The sequence below is a fragment of the Chanodichthys erythropterus genome, chromosome 24 (assembly GCF_024489055.1).
Source record: "Chanodichthys erythropterus isolate Z2021 chromosome 24, ASM2448905v1, whole genome shotgun sequence".
NCBI lineage: Eukaryota > Metazoa > Chordata > Actinopteri > Cypriniformes > Xenocyprididae > Chanodichthys > Chanodichthys erythropterus.
This window is the reverse complement of record NC_090244.1, coordinates 18,540,543-18,567,701: the sequence shown is the minus strand read 5'-3', so window position 1 is coordinate 18,567,701 and position 27,159 is coordinate 18,540,543. Positions and strand designations below refer to the sequence as shown.

The following is a 27,159-nucleotide window of genomic DNA, read 5'->3' as shown; positions in this document are numbered from 1 at the left end:
AGGTTGCGTTATATGTCTCTTAAAAAAAAAAAAGTCAATCATACAGTCACAAATATGAAAGAAAATACATGCATAACAATGGTCCCATCTGAATATCAGTGGTCATGATATATGCTACATTTGTTGAAGTAAAATGATGATCATCAAAACATTCTTCGGCAGTATTTGTCCAAATCAGATTAATAAACTCAGATCCAAGGCATTAAGGTCCCTAATATCAGCACAAATAGTCGGAAGAGAGAATTCCCAAATGGGGACATTTTATTGCTGTAATCTGTACTACTTCTGACACAGCCTTTAGTGCAGTTTCAATAGGAGACCAAAATGTCTCACATATTTGAAAACAAAAGTGCTGATTTGACCAGTTGAATTCACCCTGGATCCTTTGACTAAAACAACTTACACAGTACAAGCATGAAAAGCACATAATACCACTTTTTGGCAACTGTATGTTTCTTTTAAGAGCCTATGGTGAAAAAAATGTAAACAGTAAATAAAAGTTGCTTGTACAATATTTATATATATATATATATATATATATATATATATATATATATATATATATATATATATATATATATATATATATTCATTATGCACTGGACATTTTCAATCAAAAAATGACAAAGAGCTAAAAAGGTGATATCATATTGAAATACAAAAAAGCTCAGTTTCTATTAATGGATTTACATAAACATGCATCAGTGACTTTCATGTTACAAAACATTATACTGTAGCATTGACACAAGGACCCTAGTTTCTAAACTTGCTTTCAAATGGCGAAGGCGCCTGTCTTTTTCAAATAAAACATTAATTTTAAATGCTAATTAAATAATTAATGATCATCTTCATATTCAAAAACAAAAGTCACATAATTTTCACAAATCAGTGCTGGACTGAAGCCCTATACTTATAACCCTAAAGCTAAGGATCTACAACACAGGCACAATTTCTCTTATTCCCTTAATACTGACGGTTCTCGGATTTGACTGGCTGTGTCAAACACTCATTTACTATGGGTGACTGTGATTTTGCCAAGTAAGATGTGTTCCCTTTGATACCCGACCTGAAGATGTTCCTTTACCCATCATGCTCTAAAGCCATCATGTTCTATCTTTGCAACCTTCCAGTGGGTGGATTGATGTCCGTCTGTGCTATACATGGACATGTGCCTGTGAGGAGAGCTCATCGAAAACACATGTAAAGTGCTTTTTTAACCCACTAGTGTTCCAAAAATTGCATTTTTACAGATCTTCTCAATTAAAATTTTTGAACCAGTGCAAGAACAGTGTATATGCTGTATACAAGACACTCAGGAACATATTACAACAAAACAGACTCACTGACTAATTCATAAATATTGTATGTGATACATCTAAGCTTTCAGCAGCAAATGTTTCAAGCAAATGTGTCCATACATAATATTACACAAAAACATATCAAAGCAAAACCATTCATATTTGATCCATTATCTTTTGACACAATCATCACGATTATCACCACACAACAAAGCAAACATTTCCTATTATGACTCTACCACAGAGTGAACCAAGTAAATCTCTCAAAACTGCATCATTCCTCTGTTCCATCTTGAATTTAAGGGCTTGGAGACACGAACCTTCATCTGTTCTTGAGCCTGATGGTCCAGCTCTTTTGCAGGGGCTCATGTGATATGTTTTACCAGCTGAGCATTTCTGGCTGCCGAAGAGACACAGCAAGTGAACGTATCCACACGCCGCAAATGAGTTACAGCAGAACACACTTAAAGATGCTGTGCTTTTTGGAGCGCTTCTCGGAAATCTTCACCGGCCCCCCACCGTCTGCTTGACCACCATCATTCTAGTCAACAAAAAGACATTTTAAAAAAAGTTTGTGAAACCTATAAAAAATAAATTATTAAGCAAATAATATATTTTTAAAATAACCATAATACAATCATAAATGATATCCAGTATAATGCACTTGTTTTGTTTTACAAAAAAACACTCACCATTTTTCTGTTGAGTCGAGCCATAATGTCTCTGGCAAGCGTGAAAAAGGCCTCTTCGACATTTACACTGGTTTTTGCACTTGTTTCCAAAAACTTGATACCGTAATCAATTGCCAGCTAGAAAACAAAATGTTAAAAAATGACAACACAGTCATTAAATGATTAAATTAAAAATACATCCTGTATCGCTCAAAATACTATATATCTCATTCAAAATAATACAAAAATGTTACAAAAATGACATTTTCAAATAAAATGGAATCATTATTTATATTATTCCTTGTAAATTATTAGCTTTATTATATCTATTTGTGTGGAATACTGTAAAAACTTGTAAGATGTGAGAGATCTCACTTTCTCTCCTCTTTCTTTGGACACCTGTCTCCTGTCGTTCATGTCACATTTGTTGCCGAGGATCATCTTCTCTACGTCAGATGATGCATGCTGAAAAGTACAGCCAAAAGAAATGTGATTTGTTAACAAATGTGTCAAATAAATGAAAACACAACAAACAAAATCTATAGATCTCGATTTTCAGTTACCTCCTCAATGTTGCGGATCCAGTTTTTAATGTTCTCAAATGACTTTTCGCTGGTGATGTCATATACCAACATAATGCCCTGAAAACAAAGCAAGCAGAAATATGAAACATCCATCTTCAACAATCAACACTTACATATATACACATATATACATATATATACATATACATACATATACATACATATATATACATATATACATATATATACATATATACACATATATATATATATATATATATATATATATATATATATATACACATATATATACATATACATACATATATATATATATATATATACATATATATATATATATATATATATATACATATATACATATATATATATACATATATATATATATATATACATATATACATATATATATATATATATATATATATATATATATATATACATATATATATATATACATATATACATACATATATATATATATATATATACATATATACATACATATATATATATATATATACATATATACATACATATATATATATATATATACATATATACATACATATATATATATATACATATATACATACATATATATATATATATACATATATACATACATATATATATATATATATATACATATATACATACATATATATATATATACATATATACATACATATATATATATATATATACATATATACATACATATATATATATATATATACATATATACATACATATATATATATATACATATATACATACATATATATATATATATATATATATATATATATATATATATATATATATATATATATATATATATATATACATATATACATATATATATATATATATATAAATATATACATACATATATATATATATATATATATATATATATATATATATCTCAGTACACAGCAAACTGTATGTATAGCGGTCATTGACAAATAAGGTTTTTAAAAGTGTAAATAAACCTAATGGAGATTTAATTAATGTTGAAGTTTTATTAAGTGTTAACAATGAGATTATGCGGTTTTTATAATCAATTAACACTGCTTTTGTCATTTTTTTCAAGATGGACAAAATTTGTCGCCAAAAAAGTCATTCGGTTTAACCAAAATTTTGGTTATACTGAATGACGATATTTTCAAACAATGCTAACTAACAGACTGAAATCTAACTAGCTAGCAAAAACATTTTCCATATTTTATAGCGGTTGTACCGAATGACCTGATGTTTCAGGACATGAGCAAGTGAAAACATGAATTTTTCAAATAGTTATGATGTCACATCCTGTCATATGATACTGACCGCATGACTTGATCCAAAATGGTCTCTTTATATCGGTTACTCCGAATGACATCAATGAAATTCATTTGTCTGGGACATTCTTTCTCATAATAAAGCAACGACTTCTACACACAACTTTAATACCATTTTGCACTATGCTGATAAAATCATGCCAGAATAAAAAAATATCTACATTTATTACATTTTAAGATATTTTAATCACAAATGAAATGGCTGTATTGGCATTTGGACGGTTAAACCGAATGACATTTTGACACTTCAATAAAAAGGATTCAATAAAAGTGATCTAGTTGTGCTACCTTACATACTTTGGATGTCATATCTTTGTTTTTTTATTATTATTATTAAGACTCAGACTCTCTGAAAATGTGGATCTTGATCCACTTGTTTGGTGCACACCAGGGTTTGGATGGTAGCGTTCACACTTATTCAAATGAACCGCACTAACAGAGCAATCGCACCAGAGTTCGTTTTAATCGAACCAGACCTGCCAAGTGTGAACACACCCTAAAAAAACCATCTGGTACAATTGATCTACTATCCGAATCCTGGTGCGCATCAAACAAGTGGATCAAGATCAAGACATTTTCAGGGTGTCTGGGTCTGCTTCAAGACAAACTCTGGTGTGGTTCAACTGAAATACGAATGCAGCACAGACCAAAGATATCTAAAAACCAGGATGAACCAAAAACAGGATGTGATGTCACAAGATGCGACCCAAAAAAGGACAGAATGCTGAAGCTACCTGTTTTTTCTCGTCATAGAAGCTAAGTTGCCCATTATAATTGGTACAGGCGTCAGAACCACGTCTCCTTGCAGATCTTCGTTTGTGTGCAACAGGTGCTGTTTTGACTCCTTTACACATTTTATAAGCTCTTCACGAGTTTTCAGCTGGTAAAAATATACCATCATATGTGCACACATACAACAAGTGCAATTAGCCAAGCACACAGCATTGTTTTAGATGTTTAATAAGTTCCATCGCAAAATATACATTATAAAAGCCCTTGTTTTGTTCTGAACCAGGACTAAATGTATCGTTTTCTTATGGGGGTTTCACACAGGGCATGTTTGCTGTGGTCCAAGTCTGATACCCCTTTTCAACCAAGGCAGTTTGAGTGCTGGTTCGGAGCCAGAGCCTAGTTTCAAATCAGTTATTTGTTAGCTCCGAACCAGGAAGTGGTTTCTTAAGTAGCACCAAAACATTGCTGGGCTAAAAGTAAGAACCGCTTGCATCAGGGGCTAGGGGCGGGGTTACCGTGACCAACAAGAAACTTGTGACCACCAAGCCGGGTTTGGATGCCGATGTGGGTTCGCAAAGCCATGAGCATCAACAAGAGTGAAACATCCGCGATTGTTGATAGAAAGCTTGTTCGAGATGCATCAGAGCAGCGCGGACCGATTCGGCGGGTGCCGTGGATCCATGGGAGCGTTTGTAGAGCATATGACTCCTTGTGCTTTTGGATCGTTCTCGCGGAGCTCTGATGTCATGCGCCGATCGCTATGCGAGAAGCCAATGCATCTCGAACAAGCTTGGTGTGTTTGGCGCTGCAGCGCTAGCTTTGCTGTGAAATATGAGACGTATACAGTGACGTAAGACCTGGCTCTGTGCTGCTCTCTAGCCTTTGGAAAGGCAAACCGGTTCTTAGAAGGCTCTTCAGTTGAACCAACTCCGAACTGGCACTAGCACTAGATCTGAACTAGCACCCGGTTCGTGCTGGTGGAAAGGGGGTATGATTCAGCTTGATTCTGTTGAACCCTGGTGCATTTGCGTTCAACTTAGGTCATCACATCATGTCTTTTTTTTTTTTTTGTGCTATTATATGCAGCAGAGGGAGCAACACTTGGGTTTACTATATGTACGTTGCATGAAGGCAGCTTTCTGCTGCTTGAAGAAAGACTGCTTTGAGGAGAAAGCCGATTGTGAATCATTCCTTTGCCTCTTTAATTCCACTCGCTCTGCACAATGAAACTGAATGCTAAATAGTTTCTGTACACTCAATCATCACCACTATCATCTAAGTGGATTCTTAAACACCTCTGATTGGCCATTGTGTTCACACACTCAACAGATATGTCTAACGCTCCCATGTGTATCTGTGTAAACGCTCGGTGAAGAGCGTAAAAGATGTCTATTTACAACATGTTTTGAAGTGTTGATTATTGTAGCCAATCACAGACAAATCTGTTGAGCGCATGAACAAAATGGCCGATCACAAGTGTTTAAAAATGCTAGGTGGAAATGTTGGTATTGTCACATTTTTTAAATTTCAGTACTGACTTGGTACTGAAGTCGGTACTTTTGACAACACTACTGGTCATCATCTAAAAAGCATGCGCAGATTACTTTACTTCTTGAACAAGTGTGTATTTGAGTCTGAGTTGCTTTGACATTTATGTAAATTGCACCACAGTTCCAGCGCAACCGAACTCAGACCACCTCCTACAGGTAATCTCGGGTTCGGTACCCCGGTGTGCTCCCCGATCTGTATGACAGCTTTCACATTAATAATTTTTCAAGCGAACCATGCCTCGTTTCGCCAGTGTGAATGCACCCTTAAGGCCCTGATATACTTCAAACGAAATCAAAGAACGAACTGATGTGACGCCATTTCCAACAAAATCAGGCCAAAACGAAGTTCGTTTTGTGTTCTTTTTGGAAGTTCGAAACGGCTTGCCAAAGTGAACTTTCAGGAAAAGTTCGCTCCAGCTGCAAAACACCTTTGAACTACCATTGGTCCGTGACGATAACGTAAGAGAAGGTGTGTGCTGAGGCTCCGCCTTCACTTCTCTGACTCATTTTGTGTGTTTGAGTTCGTTGAGGTCAAATCATGAAAACATGAACACACCGATTTATAGTACAAAATCAAGTTGTGCTTCTGAGAAAATGAGGCACTGACACTGTTTTTCATGTTTGATACTGTAAAGCTGCTTGATTTTAAGCAATCTATTGAATAAAGTGCTATATGAAGACGTGACGTGACTGGACTACTATGCAGAGCTCGTGCTAACATACTCATGTTGTTGTGATCAGACGCTTTTCTTATGCTTTCTATAAAAAATTTTTTGCTGTTTTCTCATTTTTGTTGTGTTTATTTTGTTACTGAGAAGAAAGCGCATGGCACATATTTACATATTCATCTAAACGTCGCTCACAACAGTGTGGGCGGCGTCAGATGTTCGTTTACAGCAGTGGTCACCAACCTTTTTAAGCCCAAGATCTGAACGGTCTGACTTTATCTTTGTGAAATTATATGCTACACACAAAAAAGCTTGAAACAAAAACAGCAGGCTGAATGAAACGCAAATTCACTTTCTGACAGCAGGTGGCGCTTATGGAGCAACAGTGACACAGCGTTTCCTTGGTTACCGCTGTAAACAAAGCTGAACTGCACTAATAATTAGCTACTTTATTAGGAGGTAAGATGAAAATAAAATGCCGTTGCCATTGAAATTTTTCTGAAGACAGTAATTCCTTTTAGAGATGCATTCATATAACCCTTCACCCCTAATTCAATATTTATATTTCCTTCCTATAGTTCGAGCATCGTGAACAGTGATCTGCTCTGCCTGCTACAGAATTTTCTCCTCTTCGCGTCCGTCTTCAGCGTCTCTGGCCTCTTGTTAACGGCCGTTTACAGACTCAGACATAATGTGGGCTATTTACCTTTATCACTGTCCCAGTAGCTCCCGAAAATAACAGAAAAATAAATACAGTACAAAGACTGGAGAAATGTAATGTAGGCTATTTTTGTATTTCTGTTATTTTCGCGAGCTACTGGAACAGTGATAAAGATCGACCGGTCAATCGCGACCACTGGTTTACAGTATATCGCTGGTCATGCATTTCGAACTTCGTTTTACCCCTAAAAGAAGAACGAAAAAGAACTTCATTTGAAGTATATCGGGGTCTTTAGGCTGCGTTCACACTGGCAGTCCAATTTGTCATTATCATTGTCATTTTCTGCTCGTCCGGAACTTTGCAACAACACAACCTTGTTTCTGCAGTGAATTTTTTAGCATGTTTCCTATAACAACGTCTGACATTTACTTTTTATGTGGTGTGAGAAAGTCACTTAAACCATGCAAAATCCGATCAGAGCAGTCAGACTGAAACGGATTTCCAGAAATGCGATTTGAATAGGATTTCAAACCACATTTCAATGTAGCTCGAAACGGATTTGTACAAATCACATTTCATGTGATTTTTTTGCGGTTTACACTTGCTAAATCTGATCGGATTTCAATCAGATATGCACAAAAATCGGATTTGGACGAACAGTCTGAACGAGGCTTTAGCCCGGACCAAAAGAACCAAGAGAACCGAACTACAAGTGTGAACACACCCTTGTATACTAAAAACTAGATCAAAATTAAGTGATTTTATTTTTCTGACTCCATTGCAAGTTATTTTTCATACATAAATTCACATAATTTTGACTTCTTTTTTTTTTCCAGAAAATAAGAAAATATCTCAAGTAATTTTACTTCAAGATTTAAGAATTTTAGATATTTGTAATGGAAAACAAGACAAAAACACTGAGTAAGAAAATATTTTTTCACAGTGTAATAGCCAGTAGTATCTTACCATAGCGCCTCTATAATACGCCGTGGTGATCGTCCTAAATCTTTCCTGCCCAGCCGTGTCCCTGTAAAACAACCAGACAGTCACACGCAAATACGCATCCTCACCTCGTTCCTTCCGTCCTTTGTCACCTCGCTGAACCTCAACACTTCACATTCATTTACTGTGAATCCCACCCCATTCTTTCCCAGATTTTATTATAAACATCCTGTAGAATGTGCAGTAAACCCTGTAGAGGGAGAGGCACGGATGTTCATGACACTATTGTCTGCATGTCTCATCCTTCATTAGTCTGCTGGAGCATTATGACTGTTAACAGGAAGAATAGCCACAGTGTGATGTCATTTCCTTCTTACTTCTCAAGGACAGTCAAGGACTATTATAAATATCAGCACTTAAAGATCCCAAAAACCTTCTAATAGTGCTTAGATATTAACTAGCATATTGCTAGCTCATGAACTGGTTTCTTTAACCGAATCCTCTTCTGTTTTGAAAGAAAGAAGTTTGAAGGGCTTACACATTTTTAGGGCAGAAAAAGTACAAATGTATAAAGCGTTAATGCAACCAAAACATAACAAACCATCATTAGCTACTTGCTATTTCTAGTTAGTTAGTTAATTAAAAGAAAGTACACTTCATTGTATTGAATGTGCACTTTTAGTGTACTGCAAATCTTAAAAGTATGTTTTTAAAAGATAATATACTTGCAGATAATATGATATTAATGAAACACACTTATTTACACTTTTCAAAAAGTGCACTTTGTAATAATGTTAAATTAAAAGTTACTTTAAAGTACATTTTAAATTATTTTGTTGTATTTTACAGAAGTAAACATTTTTAAATGTACTAAAACGCAGCTTCATTATTACAAATGTGAAATTACAAATATATTTCAATACATGACAAAAGTTTCAATAGAAATTACATTATAGTTTATTTTAATACATTCAGCAGTACACTTTAACCATATTTCAAAAACGGCATAATTATGAAATTACATATAAAGATGTTCTTGAGTACTTTTGACCTGTGGGTCAAAAAAGCAGTCTTAAGTTCAACTAAATGAATTTAATATAAACTATAATGCATATAATAACATGCAATTGAGTGTCTGAAATCGAGTAGAATAGTAGAATATTGTTTTAAAGTATATTATTTTGTAAAAAGTACTCATTTTTAAAATATGCTAAAGTGTACTTCTTTTCCCACAAGTGTATTTTCATTCTAGAAAGCATTTTATTGAACAAAAATTTGAATATTTGTGTGCAAGATGAATAAAATGGCCTTTTAGCATAATAGCCTCAAAGCTAACTGGTATAATGTTTAAAAGCAACAAAACTCGAATTAAGTGCAGAAACTGTTCTCTATATTCAAAAGTCTGTTTAGAATGTGAATATCTCTTTACACAGCTTTAAATATCTCTAAAGACGAAGTGTAAATGATGACATAACAGGATATATAAAACACAACTTAGCGCTGCATATTAATGACAAACAGCTCACCATATCTGAAGCTTGATTTTCTTGCCGTTCAGCTCGACAGTTCTGATTTTGAAATCAATTCCTGGAGAGAGAGCAAAAGAGAAACATCGTCAGATCTTCAGTGACTGGCACCACATGGAATCAATGGTACAATCAAAGTTGCACTGCAGTAATGAGCCATTTCCAGTTCCTAGGGTTAAACTGCTCCTCTTGCCATTTTTTTGTCCTGCTGGTTAGAGGAAAATTACTTGTTGCTTGTATCAGGCTGCCTTACTCACATAAATGTTGTGTACTACTCAACAAACTTAACATTTTAGATTGTTCTCTCTGTATATCTGACATCTTAAATGTATTGATGTTGTAGAGAGATGGTTTCCATTCGAGAAATAAATCAAGATGGAGGATTTCTAAGATTATTAATGACCAAAAATTAAGTACAAATACAATAAGAGGCCTTATGCTGTGTTCACACCAAACGCGAATAGAGCATCTGGCGCGAATGATTTCAATGTTAAGCGCGTCTGGAGGTCTTGCGGCGCGAATGAGGCGTTTAGCGCGGCGCGGAAGACGCGAATTCGCCTCATTCGCGCGAATTGAGCGTTACGCGCGAATGGTGCTTTTTGTGCATTTACTCCATATAAATTGTCAAATGAGTGGCTTTGTGGTGTGGTTTTCCTGTGGGAAAATGTCTAATGCTACAACAAATTATTAGTTCAAGATCTGGGCTGGTAACTAAGAGGTTTATACTAAAAAACAGTTCTTGTTTTATGCATAAACCTCATTAAATTTTGTTTGATTTCTCTGACAATAAGACCTTTATCTTATGTTATTTTGGCATACAAATTATACAGTTATCTTGTTTTAAAAGGATGGTTGATTATGATTTCACTTTTTCAACTTTAGTTAGTGTGTTGCTGTTTGAGCATAAACAACATCTGCAAAGTTACGACACTCAAAGTTCAATGCTAAAGGAGATATTTTCTTTAACAGAAATCGCTTTTTAAGGACTAAAACAAACAGCTGGTCGGGACTAAAACAAGCTTCTTCCCGGGTTAGTGACATCACTAACCCTAATATTTACATAAACCCCGCCCCTTAGAACACACAACAAAGGGGGCGAGGCCATGTTGGGCTGCTTTAGAGAAGAGGAAGAGTTGTTGTAGTTGAGTGTTGTTGTCATGCCTTCATTTTACGCTGGACTGCTTCACAAACGAGAGTCAATTCAACACTGGATTTACACAAAAGATTAACATGACGGCACATGCTAGTTGAATCAACTCCACAGCAACTACATAAATTTATCCAGTAACTGTTCAGAAACGTCCAGTTTCATTCTAAAAGTTGTAACTTCTTCCTGAGTCTCTCCATCAGTGTCCGACTCCGGTTTGAACAATGTAAGGCTGAACACTGTTACTGACAATCCTCATTTTGGCTGCGTGAGATTCTCCTGCTTTGTTGTTGTTGAGCAACTGAAGCACAAGCTGTTAAAGCTCCGCCCTCTTCTGGAAAGAGGCCAGGAGCAGCAGCTCATTTGCATTTTAAAGGGACACACACAAAAACTGTGTGATTTTGCTCACACCCAAACGGGCAAATTTGACAAGCTATAATAAATTATCTGTGGGGTGCTTTGAGCTGAAACTTCACAGATATATTCTGGGGACACAAGAGACTTATTAAATCTTGTAAAAGGGGCATTATACGTCCCATTAAAAGAATTTTAGATACATATACTGGAAAACAAGACCAAAATATTGACTAAAGGCCCATTCACCTTAAAAACATGACTATAAAGTTACTATAACTATATTTGCGTCCACACCAACACACAATAACGTTCTGTTTATTATAAACCTGTTTTGCAGTTTTGTCAAATGTCGCTTAAAATGCTCAAGCTCTTTAAATAAGGATGGATTCTGATTGGCTGTCAATGTTTTTATTGTTCATCAGCTAGAAAAAAATCGTTGTGAAAGTGATTCCAACAATATTGTTCCTCTTTGACCTTATCGTTATAGTTGTGGTGTGGAGTCTGCTATTATTTTAAAGGTGCCCTCGAATGAAAAATTAAATTTATCTTGGCATAGTTGAATAACAAGAGTTCAGTACATGGAAATGACATACAGTGAGTCTCAAGCTCCATTGTTTCCTCCTTCTTATATAAATCTCATTTGTTTAAAAGACCTCCGAGGAACAGGCGAATCTCAACATAACACCGTTAAGTAACAGTCGGGATCATTAATATGTACGCCCCCAATATTTGCATATGCCAGCCCATGTTCAAGGCATTAGACAAGGGCAGCCAGTATTAACGTCTGGATCTGTGCACAGCTGAATCATCAGACTAGGTAAGCAAGCAAGAACAATAGCGAAAAATGGCAGATGGAGCGATAATAACTGACATGATCCATGATATCAGGATATTTTTAGTGATGTTTGTAAACTGTCTTTCTAAATGTTCCGTTAGCATGTTGCTAATGTACTGTTAAATGTGGTTAAAGTTACCATCTTTTTTTACTGTATTCACGGAGACAAGACTGTCGTTATTTTCATTATCAAACACTTGCAGTCTGTATAATTCATAAACACAACTTCATTCTTTATAAATCACTCCAACAGTGTAGCATTAGCCGTTAGCCACGGAGCACTATCAAACTCATTCAGAATCAATGTCAACAATATAACAGTATACAATACTCACATAATCCGACGCATGCATACCGCATGCATGACGAACACTTTGTAAAGATCCATTTTGAGGGTTATATTAGCTGTGTGAACTTTGTTTATGCTGCTTAAGGCAAGCGCGAGCTCCGTGGGCGAGGAGCACGAGAATTTAAAGGGGCCGCAGCCTGAAACGGTGCATAGTTAATGATGCCCCAAAATAGGCAGTTAAAAAAATTAATTAAAACATCAAAATAAATACCATACTTACGCGATTAGACATGCTGCATGACGAACACTTTGTAAAGATCCATTTGAGGGTTATATTAGCTGTGTAAACTTTGTTTATGCACTGTTCAAGGCAAGCGCGAGCTCTGTGGGCGTGGAGCACGAGAATTAAAGGGCCAGTAGCCCTGAATCGGCTCATTTATAATGATGCCCCAAAATAGGCAGCTAAAAAAATTAATTAAAAAAAAATCTATGGGGTATTTTGAGCTGAAACTTCACAGACACATTCAGGGGACACCTTAGACTTATATTATATGTTTTTAAAAAAAGGTCTAGGGCACCTTTAAATTTAGAATGATTTTAAAAACTATATCTTAATCGTTACCATTACAGTTATCGTCCTTGGTGTGAATGGTCCTTAAAGGGATAGTTCACCCAAAAATGAAAATTTTCCAATGATTTACCAACCCTCTTCTTTCAGATGAACACAATTGGAGATATATTTAAAAAGCTTTATAATGGTAGTGAATGGGAGGCGAGATTTTGAAGCCCCCCCAAAATGCATCCATCTATCATAAAAATGATCCATACGGCTTCAGAGGGTTTAATAAAGGTTAAGAGTTTTTTTTACATCCTTTAAAACTTTATAAACTAAAATAACTAGCTTCCGACAGACGACCACAGCTAAAAATGAGCAACATGACAAACAATTTATCAAGCAATTAAGCAATATCACAACCTTGAGAAAAACACACAGACTGAGTCACAGGAAGCGGAGGTGGACTGCTCAGAAGTGTGGGGAAGTATGCAGAGTGGCCACAACTGGGGTTATGGACGTCCTGGCACAAGAAAGCAGATGCCAGTCAAATAATCCACTGCATTGGCGGAAGAATGCTGAGATGGGCTGAGTGAATATCACGAGAGCATGATGGGGATTCAAACAGTACAGCCCTCTGTTCACGGTCAAGTCTACTATGACCCCACACAAAGGAACCATACTTTCCCCAGCACTCCATCCTGACGTTGTCATCAAAATATTGTTTATGCAGAGAGGTCGTGATGATTTCTAACATATAAACAAGCACATTTTTTTCAGCAAAATTGCTGTTTTTACTCAGAGAATGAGCTGGTTTGCCAGATAAATGGGATGTAAATACAAATGAAGTCTGAAAGAAAGTCAAGGCTCAGAGACCCCTTTGCAAGACAGCATCGCAAACAAAGGCAGAGGGGGCGGTGACGTTTTAATCAGATGGAAAAACTGACAAAGGAAATGACTAAACTCTCTGTGCAGTCAGACGAAAGACAACTTTGCAGCTTTCATACACACACAATGCAAAATATTATTTTCTTACAAAGTATTATGTCTAAAATATCCTTAAAGCAAGATAAATGTGCATGAGAAGTTAAACTGTAGAAGATATTAGCAATCGTTTTCTTATAAAAATCTAAAACTTTAGCTTTTTTATTGTTTCAATCATTTATGTAACAACATTTTATGAGGTTTATGCTAATAAGTGATAGAAAATCTAGTTGAGAAAAGGTTCTATAAGCACTTATTCCTCCTAGGCCTATTATTGTATAGCATCTTATGTTTTCTGCATCATTTTTCTCACTGTCAAAGAATAATGACGGAAAACAGCATATGGTATTGATTTTAAACCTGAACACTACAACAAAACATCTAACAGCAACTTACTGAGTTCCTTGAATCCATTAGCATGAACACAGAATTAATAACTCAGTAATACAGTTTATGGTTCTCTTGTGTAGACTCCTGTATGAACTTGTAAGGCCATTAGTGAGCAGGGTTTGACAGGTTAAAAGTAGATACAGCTGTGGTCAGCAAAATATGACTCTCACACCTTCACCGACAGCATTGTTTCCAGAGTATCTATATTTGTGTATCTGTATTGACAGATATGGATAGATTCTATCTATCTATCTATCTATCTATCTAGATCTCTATCTATCTATCTATCTATCTATCTATCTATCTATCTATCTATCTATCTATCTATCTATCTATCTATCTATCTATCAACACTTCCCTTTAATATTAATACTGATTTGGGTACAATTTTAAATAAATAAAAATATATAATACATTTAAATTATATAAAAACATTGTATAGAACACAAATATATATTAAACAAAGCATTATAAGAAATAAAAACATTTTAATTTGTCTACATAAGCAAGCTACTCAAAGGCCTGTGCATTTCTAAATAAATCCAGATGTTTTAAACATATCCCATAATTGGTTGAAAAAACCACAGGTGCTTTTCAAACCCACTTTTATCAATGCAAATGAAACTAGAAACTTAATTATTACAGTTTCACTGTATCTGAACACTATTGTCCTGTATATAACGGGACAGAGTCCAATACCTTCTACCCAGATCACCGGTGAACTGACCGATTGTGGAGATGAAGGTGGTGTTAAACGCGTCCTCGCTGAATCTGAACAGCAGACATGTCTTTCCCACTCCACTGTCTCCTATTAGCAAGAGTTTGAAAAGGTAATCGTAAGTCTTCGCCATTTACCAAGCCAGTATTTCCTTTATGAATGACAGTGCACAGTTTCCCTTGTTCATGGCATTGACACAAAAATCATACGGTCTCGAGCGAGGGCGGAGCCTCGTTGTGTGACGTCAGCGCGATGGCACCTGCGCGATTGGTCAATGTAGTTTCTAGGAGCACAGTCTCTACGAAGCCCCCCTAGATACATTACAGGTCGTTATCAAGTAAGCACTGTATATCATGCTACAAAAAAGAATTATTCTAGTGTAGCCTAAACATTTTTAAAGTTTTAATACAGATATTGACACTAGGTGTAAGAAGGATATTTGTTTTGTCTTTTTTCTTTGGATTTCCAAAGTTTGGAAAGTCTTTGGACATTAAGGTTCACCTTTCAAAAGAAATATATTAATTTATGAATTATATCTATCCTAAAATGATGTTCCTGGTTGTATTGGTCTAGTAGTAAAAATAAATAAATAATAATAAATAAATAAATAAATAAAAATAATAAAAGTCTAATAATGCCGTTGAACAACCACTAGGGGGCGTAGTCACATGACCAACTGCCTGAGATTAAATAGATGTAATTCTACTCAAAGTTTGTGATTATGCTTCAATTAAAGAAGAATAAGAGCAAGTAAAAAGAACAAAAAGTAAACTAAATCGAACAATGAAATGTGTTTCGTAGAGGAGGAAGCTGTTAAGGAAAGGGAACTGCATCTCTTGAGGGGCTCTGAGAAATGTCAGGGTTGCCAGTACAGGAAATATTAACCCAGAGGGTTTGTGTGTTTTATTTTATTGCAATTTGTAATTATACAGCTTTATTAGATAGATAGATAGATAGATAGATAGATAGATAGATAGATAGATAGATAGATAGATAGATAGATAGATAGATAGATAGATAGATAGATAGATAGATAGATAGATAGATAGATAGATAGATAGACAAGTAGATAGATAGATAGATAGATAGATAGATAGATAGATAGATAGATAGATAGATAGATAGATAGATAGATAGATAGATAGATAGATAGATAGATAGATAGATAGATAGATAGATAGATAGATAGATAGATAGATGGACAGATAGACAAATAGATAGATAGACAGATGGACAGACAGAGAGATAGATAGATAGATAGATAGATAGATAGATAGATAGATAGATAGATAGATAGATAGATAGATAGATAGATATAGACAGACAGACAAATAGATAGACAGACGGACAGACAGACAAATAGATATATAGATAGATAGACGGACAGACAGACAAGTAGATATATAGATAGATAGATGGACAGACAGACAGACATATAGATAGATAGATGGACGGACAGACGGACGGACGGACGGACGGACGGACGGACGGACGGATGGACGGACAGACAGACAGACAGATAGATAGATAGATAGATAGATAGATAGATAGATAGATAGATAGATAGATAGATAGATAGATAGATAGATATAGACGGACGGACGGATGGACAGACAGACAGACAAATAGATAGATAGATAGATAGATAGATAGATAGATAGATAGATAGATAGATAGATAGATAGATAGATAGATAGATAGATAGATAGATATAGACGGACGGACGGATGGACAGACAGACAGACAAATAGATAGAGAGATAGATAGACAGATAGATAGATAGATAGATAGATAGATAGATAGATAGATAGATAGATAGATAGATAGATAGATAGATAGATAGATAGATAGATAGATAGAGACAGACGGACGGATGGATGGACAGACAGATAGACAGACAGACGGACGGACGGACGGACAGACAAACAGACAGACAGACAGATAGATAGATAGATAGATAGATAGATAGATAGATAGATAGATAGATAGATAGATAGATAGATAGATAGATAGATAGATAGATAGATAGATAGATAGAGACAGACGGACGGATGGACAGACAGATAGACAGACGGACGGACAGACAAACAGACAGACAGACAGACAGATAGATAGATAGATAGATAGATAGATATAGTTTGATAGATGGATAGATAGATAGATAGATAGATAGATAGATAGATAGATAGATAGATAGATAGATAGATAGATAGATAGATAGATAGATAGATAGATAGATAGATAGATAGATAGATAGATAGAGACAGACTGACGGACGGACGGAAAGACAAACAGACAGACAGACAGACAGACAGACAGATAGATAGATAGATAGATAGATAGATAGATAGATAGATAGATAGAGACAGACGGACGGATGGATGGACAGACAGATAGACGGACGGACGGACGGACAGACAAACAGACAGACAGACAGATAGATAGATAGATAGATAGATAGATAGATAGATAGATAGATAGATAGATAGATAGATAGATAGATAGATAGATAGATAGACAGAGACAGACGGACGGATGGACAGACAGATAGACAGACGGACGGACAGACAAACAGACAGACAGACAGACAGACAGACAGACAGACAGATAGATAGATAGATAGATAGATAGATAGATAGATAGATAGATAGATAGATAGATAGATAGATAGATAATCATCTCCAAGATGTCTTATAGAGCACTTCATCTCTAAAGCATCTGCTGTACAAACATCTGATAAACGTCTTTAAAATGTCAGTTTTACATGCATTCTAAATCATAAACATCTTAAAGACATTTTCTAAATGTCTATTTAACATCTGACAGGAAACGTCTCTCAGACATGTGTTGCAGATGAAAAACTAAAAAAAAATAAAATAAAAAAAATACGTCTTCCAGATGAAAACACGCACATCAAATATACGTCTGCGATATGTGTGCTATCTGGATAGATAGGTACATCATTACATAATGTTGTCAGACTGATGTCATTTTCAGGAAGTCCCTGTAATGTTGTCATGTTTTATAGGGGCTAATGTATGAAGGAGTGTTTTATTGTGGAGCATGCCTGGACATGTCTGATCAGATTTCCTTTATGAAGCTGCGCGTGGCAACCCAGCAGTTACCCGAGCGATTCAGGATCGAGGAAAGCAGCAGACACACACGAATGCGAAAATCAGCAGCTTCCGATCATGCCTGTAAGTGGGTTTGCTCAACTAGACAACGGATCTTGCATTTGACAGTTGCTAATATGAATTCTGTCGTTTTAATATTAATCCAATTGTTGATTATTTTAACCGTGCGTTGAACACGGGAAAGTTTGTGATTTCACATGGCGCTGCGTGGCTTTCAGATAAGGCCTTGTTTCACTTTACACGAGTAACATGTAAACAGTTTCACTGCACCGAGCAAAATGATAGTTTGAGTTAGATTGATGTTTTATGTGTGTTTTTAAAAGTAAGCTGTTATAGTTTTCAGACTGACAATGAGGGAAGAGGCTGTTGAACGATGTTGTTTTCGTGTACAGAAGCATGACTAAATAGTTACCAAAATTGTAATTAAGAGATTAAAATGACTGTCATTTTTTTGAAGGAAATTTATATAGTAACATGGTGTGTATATATAGTAAATTTATAAATGACTATAGTAACATGTTGTGTGTATTTATCAATATGTTGTTATTTTAACAGCTGGCCAAAGATCTACTCAACCCGTCCTTTGATTTTGAAAGAAGGCAGCATAAGAAGAAAAGGCTTGTGCAGAGTCCCAACTCCTACTTCATGGATGTGAAATGTCCAGGTTTGAGATCTATAGAAGAATCTTTCTTTGCCTTATTCATAATATTTCACTTGTAGGAAACGTAATGTTTTCTGTTTATTTCCATGTAGGTTGTTATAAGATCACAACTGTGTTTAGTCATGCGCAGACGGTTGTGTTGTGTGTTGGGTGTTCAACAGTGCTTTGCCAGCCAACAGGAGGAAAAGCGAGGCTCACTGAGGGTGTGTATTTACTGTTTGACTGTACATGATGAAGTAACTATATATAATGTTATCTGATACAGATATAAAGCGACATCTTTTCTTTTTCCTAATAGGATGCTCTTTCAGGAGAAAACAACACTGAGAAGGATGAAGAAGGAATGATGCTTTGAATACAAAGAAATTGTGTAACTTCTTAATGCCTTACTTTTTCATTGATTACAATGAATGAACTTTAAATGTGATTATGAATGGTGCATGGCAGGTTCTTTCTACCATGTTATCGGTTCTGAATAAAGATTCTTCTGCATGATACAACTGCATCCTGCAATTTAATTCTGTGTTTCATTTTAATTTCTCATCTCATCTAATGACCTTATGTAATTTTTTACCATCAAAGCTTTCAAAATATTTACATTTTCCATTGATAAAAGTTTCCATTCATTGGCGATTATATATATTCTCAAGTAAACAAGAGAAAATATAATGATGTTTTATTTGTGGAAAAAAAAAAACCATTTAACTGAAGAAACTTGACACAAGTTAAATGTACAATGAAACATTCTTAGAAAATGTACAAATATGATTTTTAACTGGCAAAAAAAGTGCAGCACCCACTCGACCAAAACACATCTAACAGATAAACATATAAAAGTGAACGTACTCACAGAATGAATCATTTACATGCAAAAGTAAAGCTTCTAATAAATTCTAAATAGATGATATTTTTATCCAAAATAATTCCTTTAAATGCCTGTTAATAATCATTTGTGGCGGTTGTTTCAAAACATTCCTGGTTCCTCCTCATCAGATAATCCAGAATAAAGAATTCCAGTGGTGACAAGAAAATGGTCCATTTTGTAAGGCTTTGGTAGGGGGAAATCCTTGCTGTAGGTATTGTTTGGCAAGAACTAATTTTAACCACCCTAATATTCAGTGTACACTATTTCAAGAAGTATTGCACAGATGTTCCTTATATGACACTTATTGAGTCTGGCATTGGACGCCACCGTGCCTGGGGCCTTCATCTTCATCGTAGGCTTCACCACTGTGGTTTCTCTTTTGCCTTTCATAGTCTACTTCACAGAGGTCAACCTCTTCCATATCATCTGACATCATGACATGATCTCTGACAGGAAGCAACCTCTCCAGGTCAGGCAGCATGTGCTCAGGTAGCCAGTGTTTATCTGGGAATTCAATCTGAGGGAACAGAAATGTTTCTGTGAGATGTGACGATCCCAACACAAGATAATTGAATTGTTTCCTTTCATACTGAGCCAAGATTTAATTTTCTTGTTTTATTGATTCAGTCCCTCATTTTAATTAAATCATACATAATACAGTGTTTTAGTGTTTTTTTGGGTCCAACTTTGTTGTTGAATTACGACAACATGGCCATGATTTACTAAAATGAGAAAATGAATTAACAAGTTGTGGAAATGAATTCTTAAAGGGATTGTTCACCCAAAAATAAAAATTCTGTCAGACTTTCGTTCATCTTCAGAACACAATTGAACAACGTTGGGAGTAACGCATTACAGGTAACTTGAAATCAGAATACTATGCAAATCTTCAATAATAAAAAGTTAAACAAAACAAATATTTTTAAGCATTTAATCTCACCTTTTTGACCAATGTACTTGCTGCTGACCTTCGATGATTCATAAGCAAAAATTACTTTAAGTGTTAAACTTTTTTTCCCTGTGTCTGATACTGCTGTTAACCAGAATAGCAGCACAACTGAAAGGTTTGTTTGAGCTTGTGCCCTATACTGTACACGCGTAAATTTGCATTTCCTTCAGCCTGAGGCTTATTTCAATTTCGGTGTGAAAGGATATTTACATTTGCCCAAAAATATAACTCTTGTTATAAAAAAACAAGCCCAGCCCAGGTGAGAAAAAGTAACGCAAAAGTAATGTAATGCATTAAAGGGATAGTTCACCCAAAATTGAAAATTTGATGTTTATCTGCTTACCCCCAGGGCATCCAAGATGTAGGTGACTTTTTTCTTCAGTCGAACACAAATGATGATTTTTAACTCCAACCGTTGTGGTCTACAGTCATATAATGCGAGTCAATGGGAACTTTGTCTATAAGAGTAAAAAAAACATGCACAGATAAATCCAAATTAAACCCTGCGGCTCGTGACAACACATTGATGTCCTAAGACACGAAACGATCGGTTTGTGCGAGAAACAGTATTTATATAATTTATATAATGTCCAACTGCCCTCCACATCCGGTGTGTGAGGTCTGAACACACTCTGACAAGTGAAGTGATCTCTCACACTCATTGAAGCAAAGCGTGAGATCACTTCTGTCATCAAAACGCATTTTTTGACCTCACTAACCGGATGATGTTGAACGCAGTTGGACATAGTGGTAAAGGTAAAAAATTATATAAATACTGTTCAGTTTCTCGCACAAACGGATCGTTTCGTGTCTTAGGACATCAATGTGTCGTCACAAGCCACAGGGTTTGATTTGGATTTGTCTGTGCATGTTTTTGTTACCGTTGCCATGCATTATATGACTGCAGACTGCAATGGTTGGAGTTAAAAATCATTATTTGTGTTCTACTGAAGAAACAAAGTCACCTACATCTTGGATGCCCTGGGGGTAAGCAGATAAACATCAAATCTTCATTTTTGGGTGAACTATCCCTTTAATGATGATAGTTAAAAAGTAACTAAGTAAGGCAAATTAGTTAATTTTTAAGATAGTAACACAATCTTTTGAATGAATAATGTCTGTCCTTCCATTGACAGTCTACACAACTACCACTTTAACACTTTAAAAAGTTCATAAAGAGATCATAAAACTAATCCATATGAATTGAGCAGTTTAGTCCAAATTTTCGGAAAAGACACGATTGCTTTATGTGATGAACAGATTTAATTTAGTTTTTTATTCACAAACAAACAAAAAAAAAGGTGGTATAGAGGATGTTTTCGTCAAATGAGTTTTTGAAATTTCAAGTGAACGCCTCCCAAAACTCATCCACGAGTGTTTGTTTACCACCGGCATTCTGTGTTATTAAGCCGGGCACACATTTAACGACTAGCTAAAACATTCTGACTGTGCTCAACGTACAGTGACAGTTTCCTGCTCCTGAAGCAGATTTATATACTTTCACATGGAATTTGAACACCGACTGTAATCGCAGACTGAACGCAACTGGCTCTGACTGGACGCGTTTGAGCGCGATCAGTCATAAGTATCAATTTACATTCATAATCGGCCTTACAATCGTTAAGCCGCGCACACACTTAGTGGATTCATTATGTCATACTCACCACAGGTAACTCATAATCTGCAGTTGTTACTCCTGTCTCCGGACAAAAACATTGCATGCGGCGCATGTGGAGTGTGAAAAGTTACTGGAGCGCGCAGCCGCGCACGTCTCTCACAAGGAATGTCATGGCAGTGATTGACAAGCCAGAGGGCCAATCGTTCACGCGATGATCACATAAACGATTGGCTGATGTTTTTAAGGCCCTACCTCATGCACAGATGATGTATATTAATATTATTCCTTTCAGTGCACCAAATAAATAGTCTTTTATCAGTTAGTAAAGATAGTTTCAAGTAATATTGCAAAAAAAATGTATAAAACAAAACATCCTCTTTACCACCTTTAATGCACATCAGATATGGTAAACAGAAGCTCAAGCATGTTCGCTTGATGTGCAAGAACCAATGAGGTTCATTCTCATGCTACACAGCATGTTTGAGCTTCCACAAAAACCAATGAGGTTTCTTCTCATATGTCAAGCAGTTTCGGTTGAGCTTCTGTTTATTTTCTGTGATCAATGTATGTGAATAAAAACTTTATCATATAAAGTGATCGTGTCTTCAAAAAATTTGGACTAAACGCTCAATTCATATAGATTAGTTTTACGATCTCTTTATGAACTTTTTTGAAGCGCCAAAGTAGTAGTTCCATGTACTGTAAATGGAGGAACAGAAATCTCTCAGATTTAATTTGGAAAAAAAATAATATTTTGTGTTATGAAGATTAACGAATGTCTTGCATGTTTGGAGCAACATGAGGGTAAGTAATTAATGACTTTTTTCATTTTTGGGTGAATTAACCCTTTAATCTGTGACCAGATTTAACTAAAATGAGGGAACAAAGTAAATCATGACTACGATTTACTAAAATGAGAGAATTAATCCTTAATTTCTAAATCCTTTTTATTTCTCTCTCTCAAAAAAAAACAAAAAAAAAAAAAACGTGTAACACAGGGTACTGACTTACCTCAAACTGTATGATGAGAAGACCTTTCTCATAAGGCTCTCTGTACAGAGGCATGCCCTCATTATAAATACATTTTAGATCATCAGGTTTTATAACTTGCCCTAAAAAAAAAAAGACAAAAATTCAAATGATTTAAAATTAATTACAATCAAATATTTTATGTACTAAATATTAATTTAAATATTCACATGAATAGTAGGAGGGGAAATATATTTAATTTTAATTGAAATGTTTTATTGACTTGAAAAATCAAATATTATACACAAGTAAATGGTATATATGAAATACCTGGAGATGAATGGATGAGCAGCGATCTGTTATCGAGAGTATGGATTGTCTTTTTAAACCCACAGAGTGCCTCTACCAGCTTGATCTTCATCTTCATAACGAGGTTGTCATCTTGCCTTTGGAAGACAGGGTGTTCCTTCAAGTCTAGTACGATTATAACATCACCAGGCTCCAGTCCAGGCTCTTGATCTCCTTCTCCATGGAATGTGATTTTCTGCCCATCCTTCATACCTGTAATAAAGACCATTATTCATATACTTCTGGAACGTTTGCTCCAAATAACTGAAACAGAAGCTAAGAAAAGTTTGTGTTCTTCTACCTTTGTCAATGTGGACTTCAAGAATCTTCTTCTTGCGCTCTACTTTGTGTCCATTGCAGTTTTTGCAGCGGTCCTTGGAGTTGAACCTCTCTCCTTGTCCTTGGCAATCTGAGCACATGCTCTGAATCTGCTGGATCATTCCGGGTCCAATCTGTTGTACCTGGACCTGAACCCCTCTTCCTTTGCAAGTTGAGCATTTTTCAATTGTGCCTTTTTTGCCTCCATAACCTGCAACCATTCACATCTTAAATTTCACATCTTGAATCAATAAATCAACATTGGGTCTTTAAAGGATTAGTCCACTTTGGAGTTAACATTTTTGTATCATTTACTCGCCCCTTGTGTCTTTCTTTCTTCAGTTGGAAAGAAATTAGGATTTTTGATGAAAACATTCCGGGATTTTTCTCCATATAGTGGACTTTAATGGGGTTCAACGGGTTGAAGGTCCAAATTACAGTTTCAGTGCAGCTTCTAATGTCTCCCAGACATGGAATAAGGATCTTATCAAGCGAAACAATCAGTCATTTTCTAAAAAAAATAAATAAAAATGTATATACTATTTAACCACAAATGCTCATCTTGCACTAGCTCTGCGATGTGCCACACATTGCGTAATCACGTTAGAAAGGTCACGCGTGACATAGGCTGAAGTAACCCATTTTTTCCTCCAACATTGTCCGGCATCGTTGTTTTCCTTTTATTTTTTTGTAAAGGCTGTTTGTCTTTGCATGTTCACTTTGTAGACACTGGATCGGTACTACGTCACACGTAACCTTTCCAACGTGATTATGTAATTTGTGGCGCATCGCAGAGCAGTGCAAGATGAGCATTTGTGGTGAAAATGTATGTAATTTTTTTTTTTTTTTTTTTTTTTTTTTATAAAATGACTGATTGTTTCACTAGATAAGACCCTTATTCCTCAGCAGGGATCATGTAGAGCTCTTTAAAGCTGCATTTAAACTGCAATTTGAACTGTCAACCTGTTGGTAACTGTTGAAGTCCAATATATGGAGAAAAATCCTGGAATGTTTTCCTCAAAAACCTTAATTTCTTTTCGACTGAAGAAAGAAAGACATAAACATCTTGGATGACATGGGGGCGAGTAAATTATCAGGAAATTTTAATTCTGAAGTCAACTAACTATAATATTACTAAATAGAAGTGCACAAAGGAACTATAGTAACCAACCTTCACATTTCTCACAGATAACATTCTTCTGAAGACCAAGTTTCCTCGTTGAGCCGTTGTACAATTCCTCCAGCGTGACCCCAAGCTGGTGAACCACATTCTTACCTGAATAAGACAAAATATTACCATAGAAGTTAACCACAGTATAGATATGAAATACTACACTTAAACTTTGAAGTGCGTAAACTATATTTAAGACCCCCCCCCCCAAACGTTATGTTTAGACTTCCCATGGTGGGACATTTCACAGTTGCTCACTGCTGGTGCAATAAATATATGTCTCACCTCTCCTTTCCCTCTGCATTCTGCCTCCACCACCAAAGAACATGTTGAAAATGTCCATGGGAGATTCTCCTCCTGCCATGCCTCCCTCCTTGATGGCTTGTTCACCACCTTGGTCATACAAATCCCGCTTTTTGGGATCTGACAGGACCTCATAGGCTTGTGATATGAGTTTGAACTGGGGAATAGAAAAGATTATAATATTACTCCTTTAATAATGCATGCAAAAACACGTTCCAGGAAAAACACTTCCCAGATTAGTTTCCATGCTGCATATAGCAGATCAAATGTGTTCTGGATACACTAAACACCTTAGTGCCTTTTAGTCTTTTTCCCTTCATCTTTCTGTACTTTCTTCTGTCCCTTAGCCACTTTTTTACTGCATTTTTACTTAAATTTTTCCCCAAAATTAAACATTTTGTGACAATTTTTTTTTCACAACTCTATTTTTATTGCATTTTTGTTGTCGTTTTTGCCCTTTTTTAACTTTTATTTATTTATTTGGTTTTTTTTTCCTCCATTATTTTTATTTGTGGCTTTTTATTTTTGGTCTATTCCCTTAAAATTTTCAAAAAAATAATCCTATAACTAAAATAAAACAACAGCATTAAATAAAATAAAGCACCTATAAATCCACTCGTGTTTTTCCCCACCTTATCACTGTTCGGGGACTTCTTCACCTTTTATTTCTTTATTCAAAACAAAAACAAAATACAAAGCATTAACTATATATCTATAAACATGGATGGATCTCAAAGCAAAGCACCGAATGTAATCCTTCGCCGGCTCGCATGAGTGTTCGGGACACTTCCAGAAAGTTCCTCTCACTGCTGTCGCTGTACATGACAACGTGAAACACTATATCTGTACGTGGCTCAGCACCTCCACTTACTTTCTCGCCTTCATTCGGGTTCTTATCCGGGTGATATTTCAATGCCAGTTTCCGATATGCCTTTTTGATCTCGTCCAGCGAGGCTTTAGGACTCACGCCGAGCAGGTCGTAGTAACCGGTTTCTCGAACCATCTTTGATAGGAATCAGCTACAGTATACTGAAAAATAACATCAACAGTCTTGCTCACTTCAAGAGTATGCATATGACATTGTTAAGCTTTAAACCATGTTTAATCATGCCACTAGACATATAAATGATACATTAATATTAGTGCAGGTTTATTGAGGATATTGGTCGCACACTGTTAGAAACTAACGTGTCACACAACATTACTCGAAACTGATAAATTTGTGAATAAGTCTAGAGAACACTTTAAGCTAAAGCCTCAAGATTGTATTGGTGCATGTTATAAGTTTGATAATACTCACTCAAATAAAAGGAGAGGAAAAGCCGGTTCGCTTTGTCGTCGGGTTCGTCTCTCTCTCTCTCAGTGTTGTTCTGCTGGCTGAACGCAGCGCGCGCTGTCGCTCTTATATAAACGGTGGCGCTCCAGAACCTTCTCGAGCTCGAGCGCCGGAACCTTCGACGCGAAGAATAGATATAGGGCAGATGCGTTTTGAGACAGATGATACTAATGTTTGCACATTATCCAAGCAATTATGAATGCTACCAAACGTTATATGTTGTAAGGGAGTGTTTTAAAGTAGTAGCCTAGTATATATAGAATTACAATTTCAGC

General features: G+C 35.7%; 3 protein-coding genes across 5 annotated transcripts; 1 reads left to right on the top strand and 2 right to left on the bottom strand.

Annotated features, from left to right (window-relative positions):
- Positions 1-602: 602 nt before the first annotated feature.
- LOC137014673 (ras-related protein Rab-8B-like) lies at positions 603-15,423 on the bottom strand. Its single transcript, XM_067379112.1, has 7 exons — positions 15,222-15,423; positions 9,940-10,000; positions 8,438-8,498; positions 2,533-2,610; positions 2,345-2,434; positions 1,991-2,107; positions 603-1,839 (listed from the first exon to the last, which is right to left on the bottom strand). The coding sequence occupies exons 1-7, from the start codon at positions 15,343-15,345 to the stop codon at positions 1,747-1,749; spliced, it is 624 nt and encodes a 207-aa protein (XP_067235213.1). The 5' UTR covers positions 15,346-15,423; the 3' UTR covers positions 603-1,746.
- A 2,812-nt stretch (positions 15,424-18,235) lies between these two features.
- Positions 18,236-19,507, top strand: rps27l (ribosomal protein S27 like). The gene is made up of 4 exons (XM_067379563.1): positions 18,236-18,409; positions 18,902-19,010; positions 19,100-19,210; positions 19,306-19,507. Exons 1-4 carry the CDS (start codon positions 18,404-18,406, stop codon positions 19,332-19,334), a joined length of 255 nt encoding a protein of 84 aa, XP_067235664.1. The 5' UTR covers positions 18,236-18,403; the 3' UTR covers positions 19,335-19,507.
- A 179-nt stretch (positions 19,508-19,686) lies between these two features.
- dnaja (DnaJ heat shock protein family (Hsp40) member A) lies at positions 19,687-26,950 on the bottom strand. Of its 3 annotated transcripts, XM_067379571.1 has the most exons (8): positions 26,849-26,950; positions 26,420-26,577; positions 25,531-25,705; positions 25,246-25,350; positions 24,058-24,285; positions 23,739-23,969; positions 23,451-23,551; positions 19,687-20,389 (listed from the first exon to the last, which is right to left on the bottom strand). In XM_067379571.1, the coding sequence occupies exons 2-8, from the start codon at positions 26,549-26,551 to the stop codon at positions 20,174-20,176; spliced, it is 1,188 nt and encodes a 395-aa protein (XP_067235672.1). In that variant the 5' UTR covers positions 26,552-26,577; positions 26,849-26,950; the 3' UTR covers positions 19,687-20,173. The 3 variants fall into 3 exon arrangements, with proteins under 3 accessions (XP_067235672.1, XP_067235673.1, XP_067235674.1); XM_067379572.1 differs by lacking the exons at positions 26,420-26,577; positions 26,849-26,950 and adding an exon at positions 26,181-26,219; XM_067379573.1 differs by lacking the exons at positions 26,420-26,577; positions 26,849-26,950 and adding an exon at positions 26,153-26,206.
- Between the last annotated feature and the right edge of the window lie 209 nt (positions 26,951-27,159).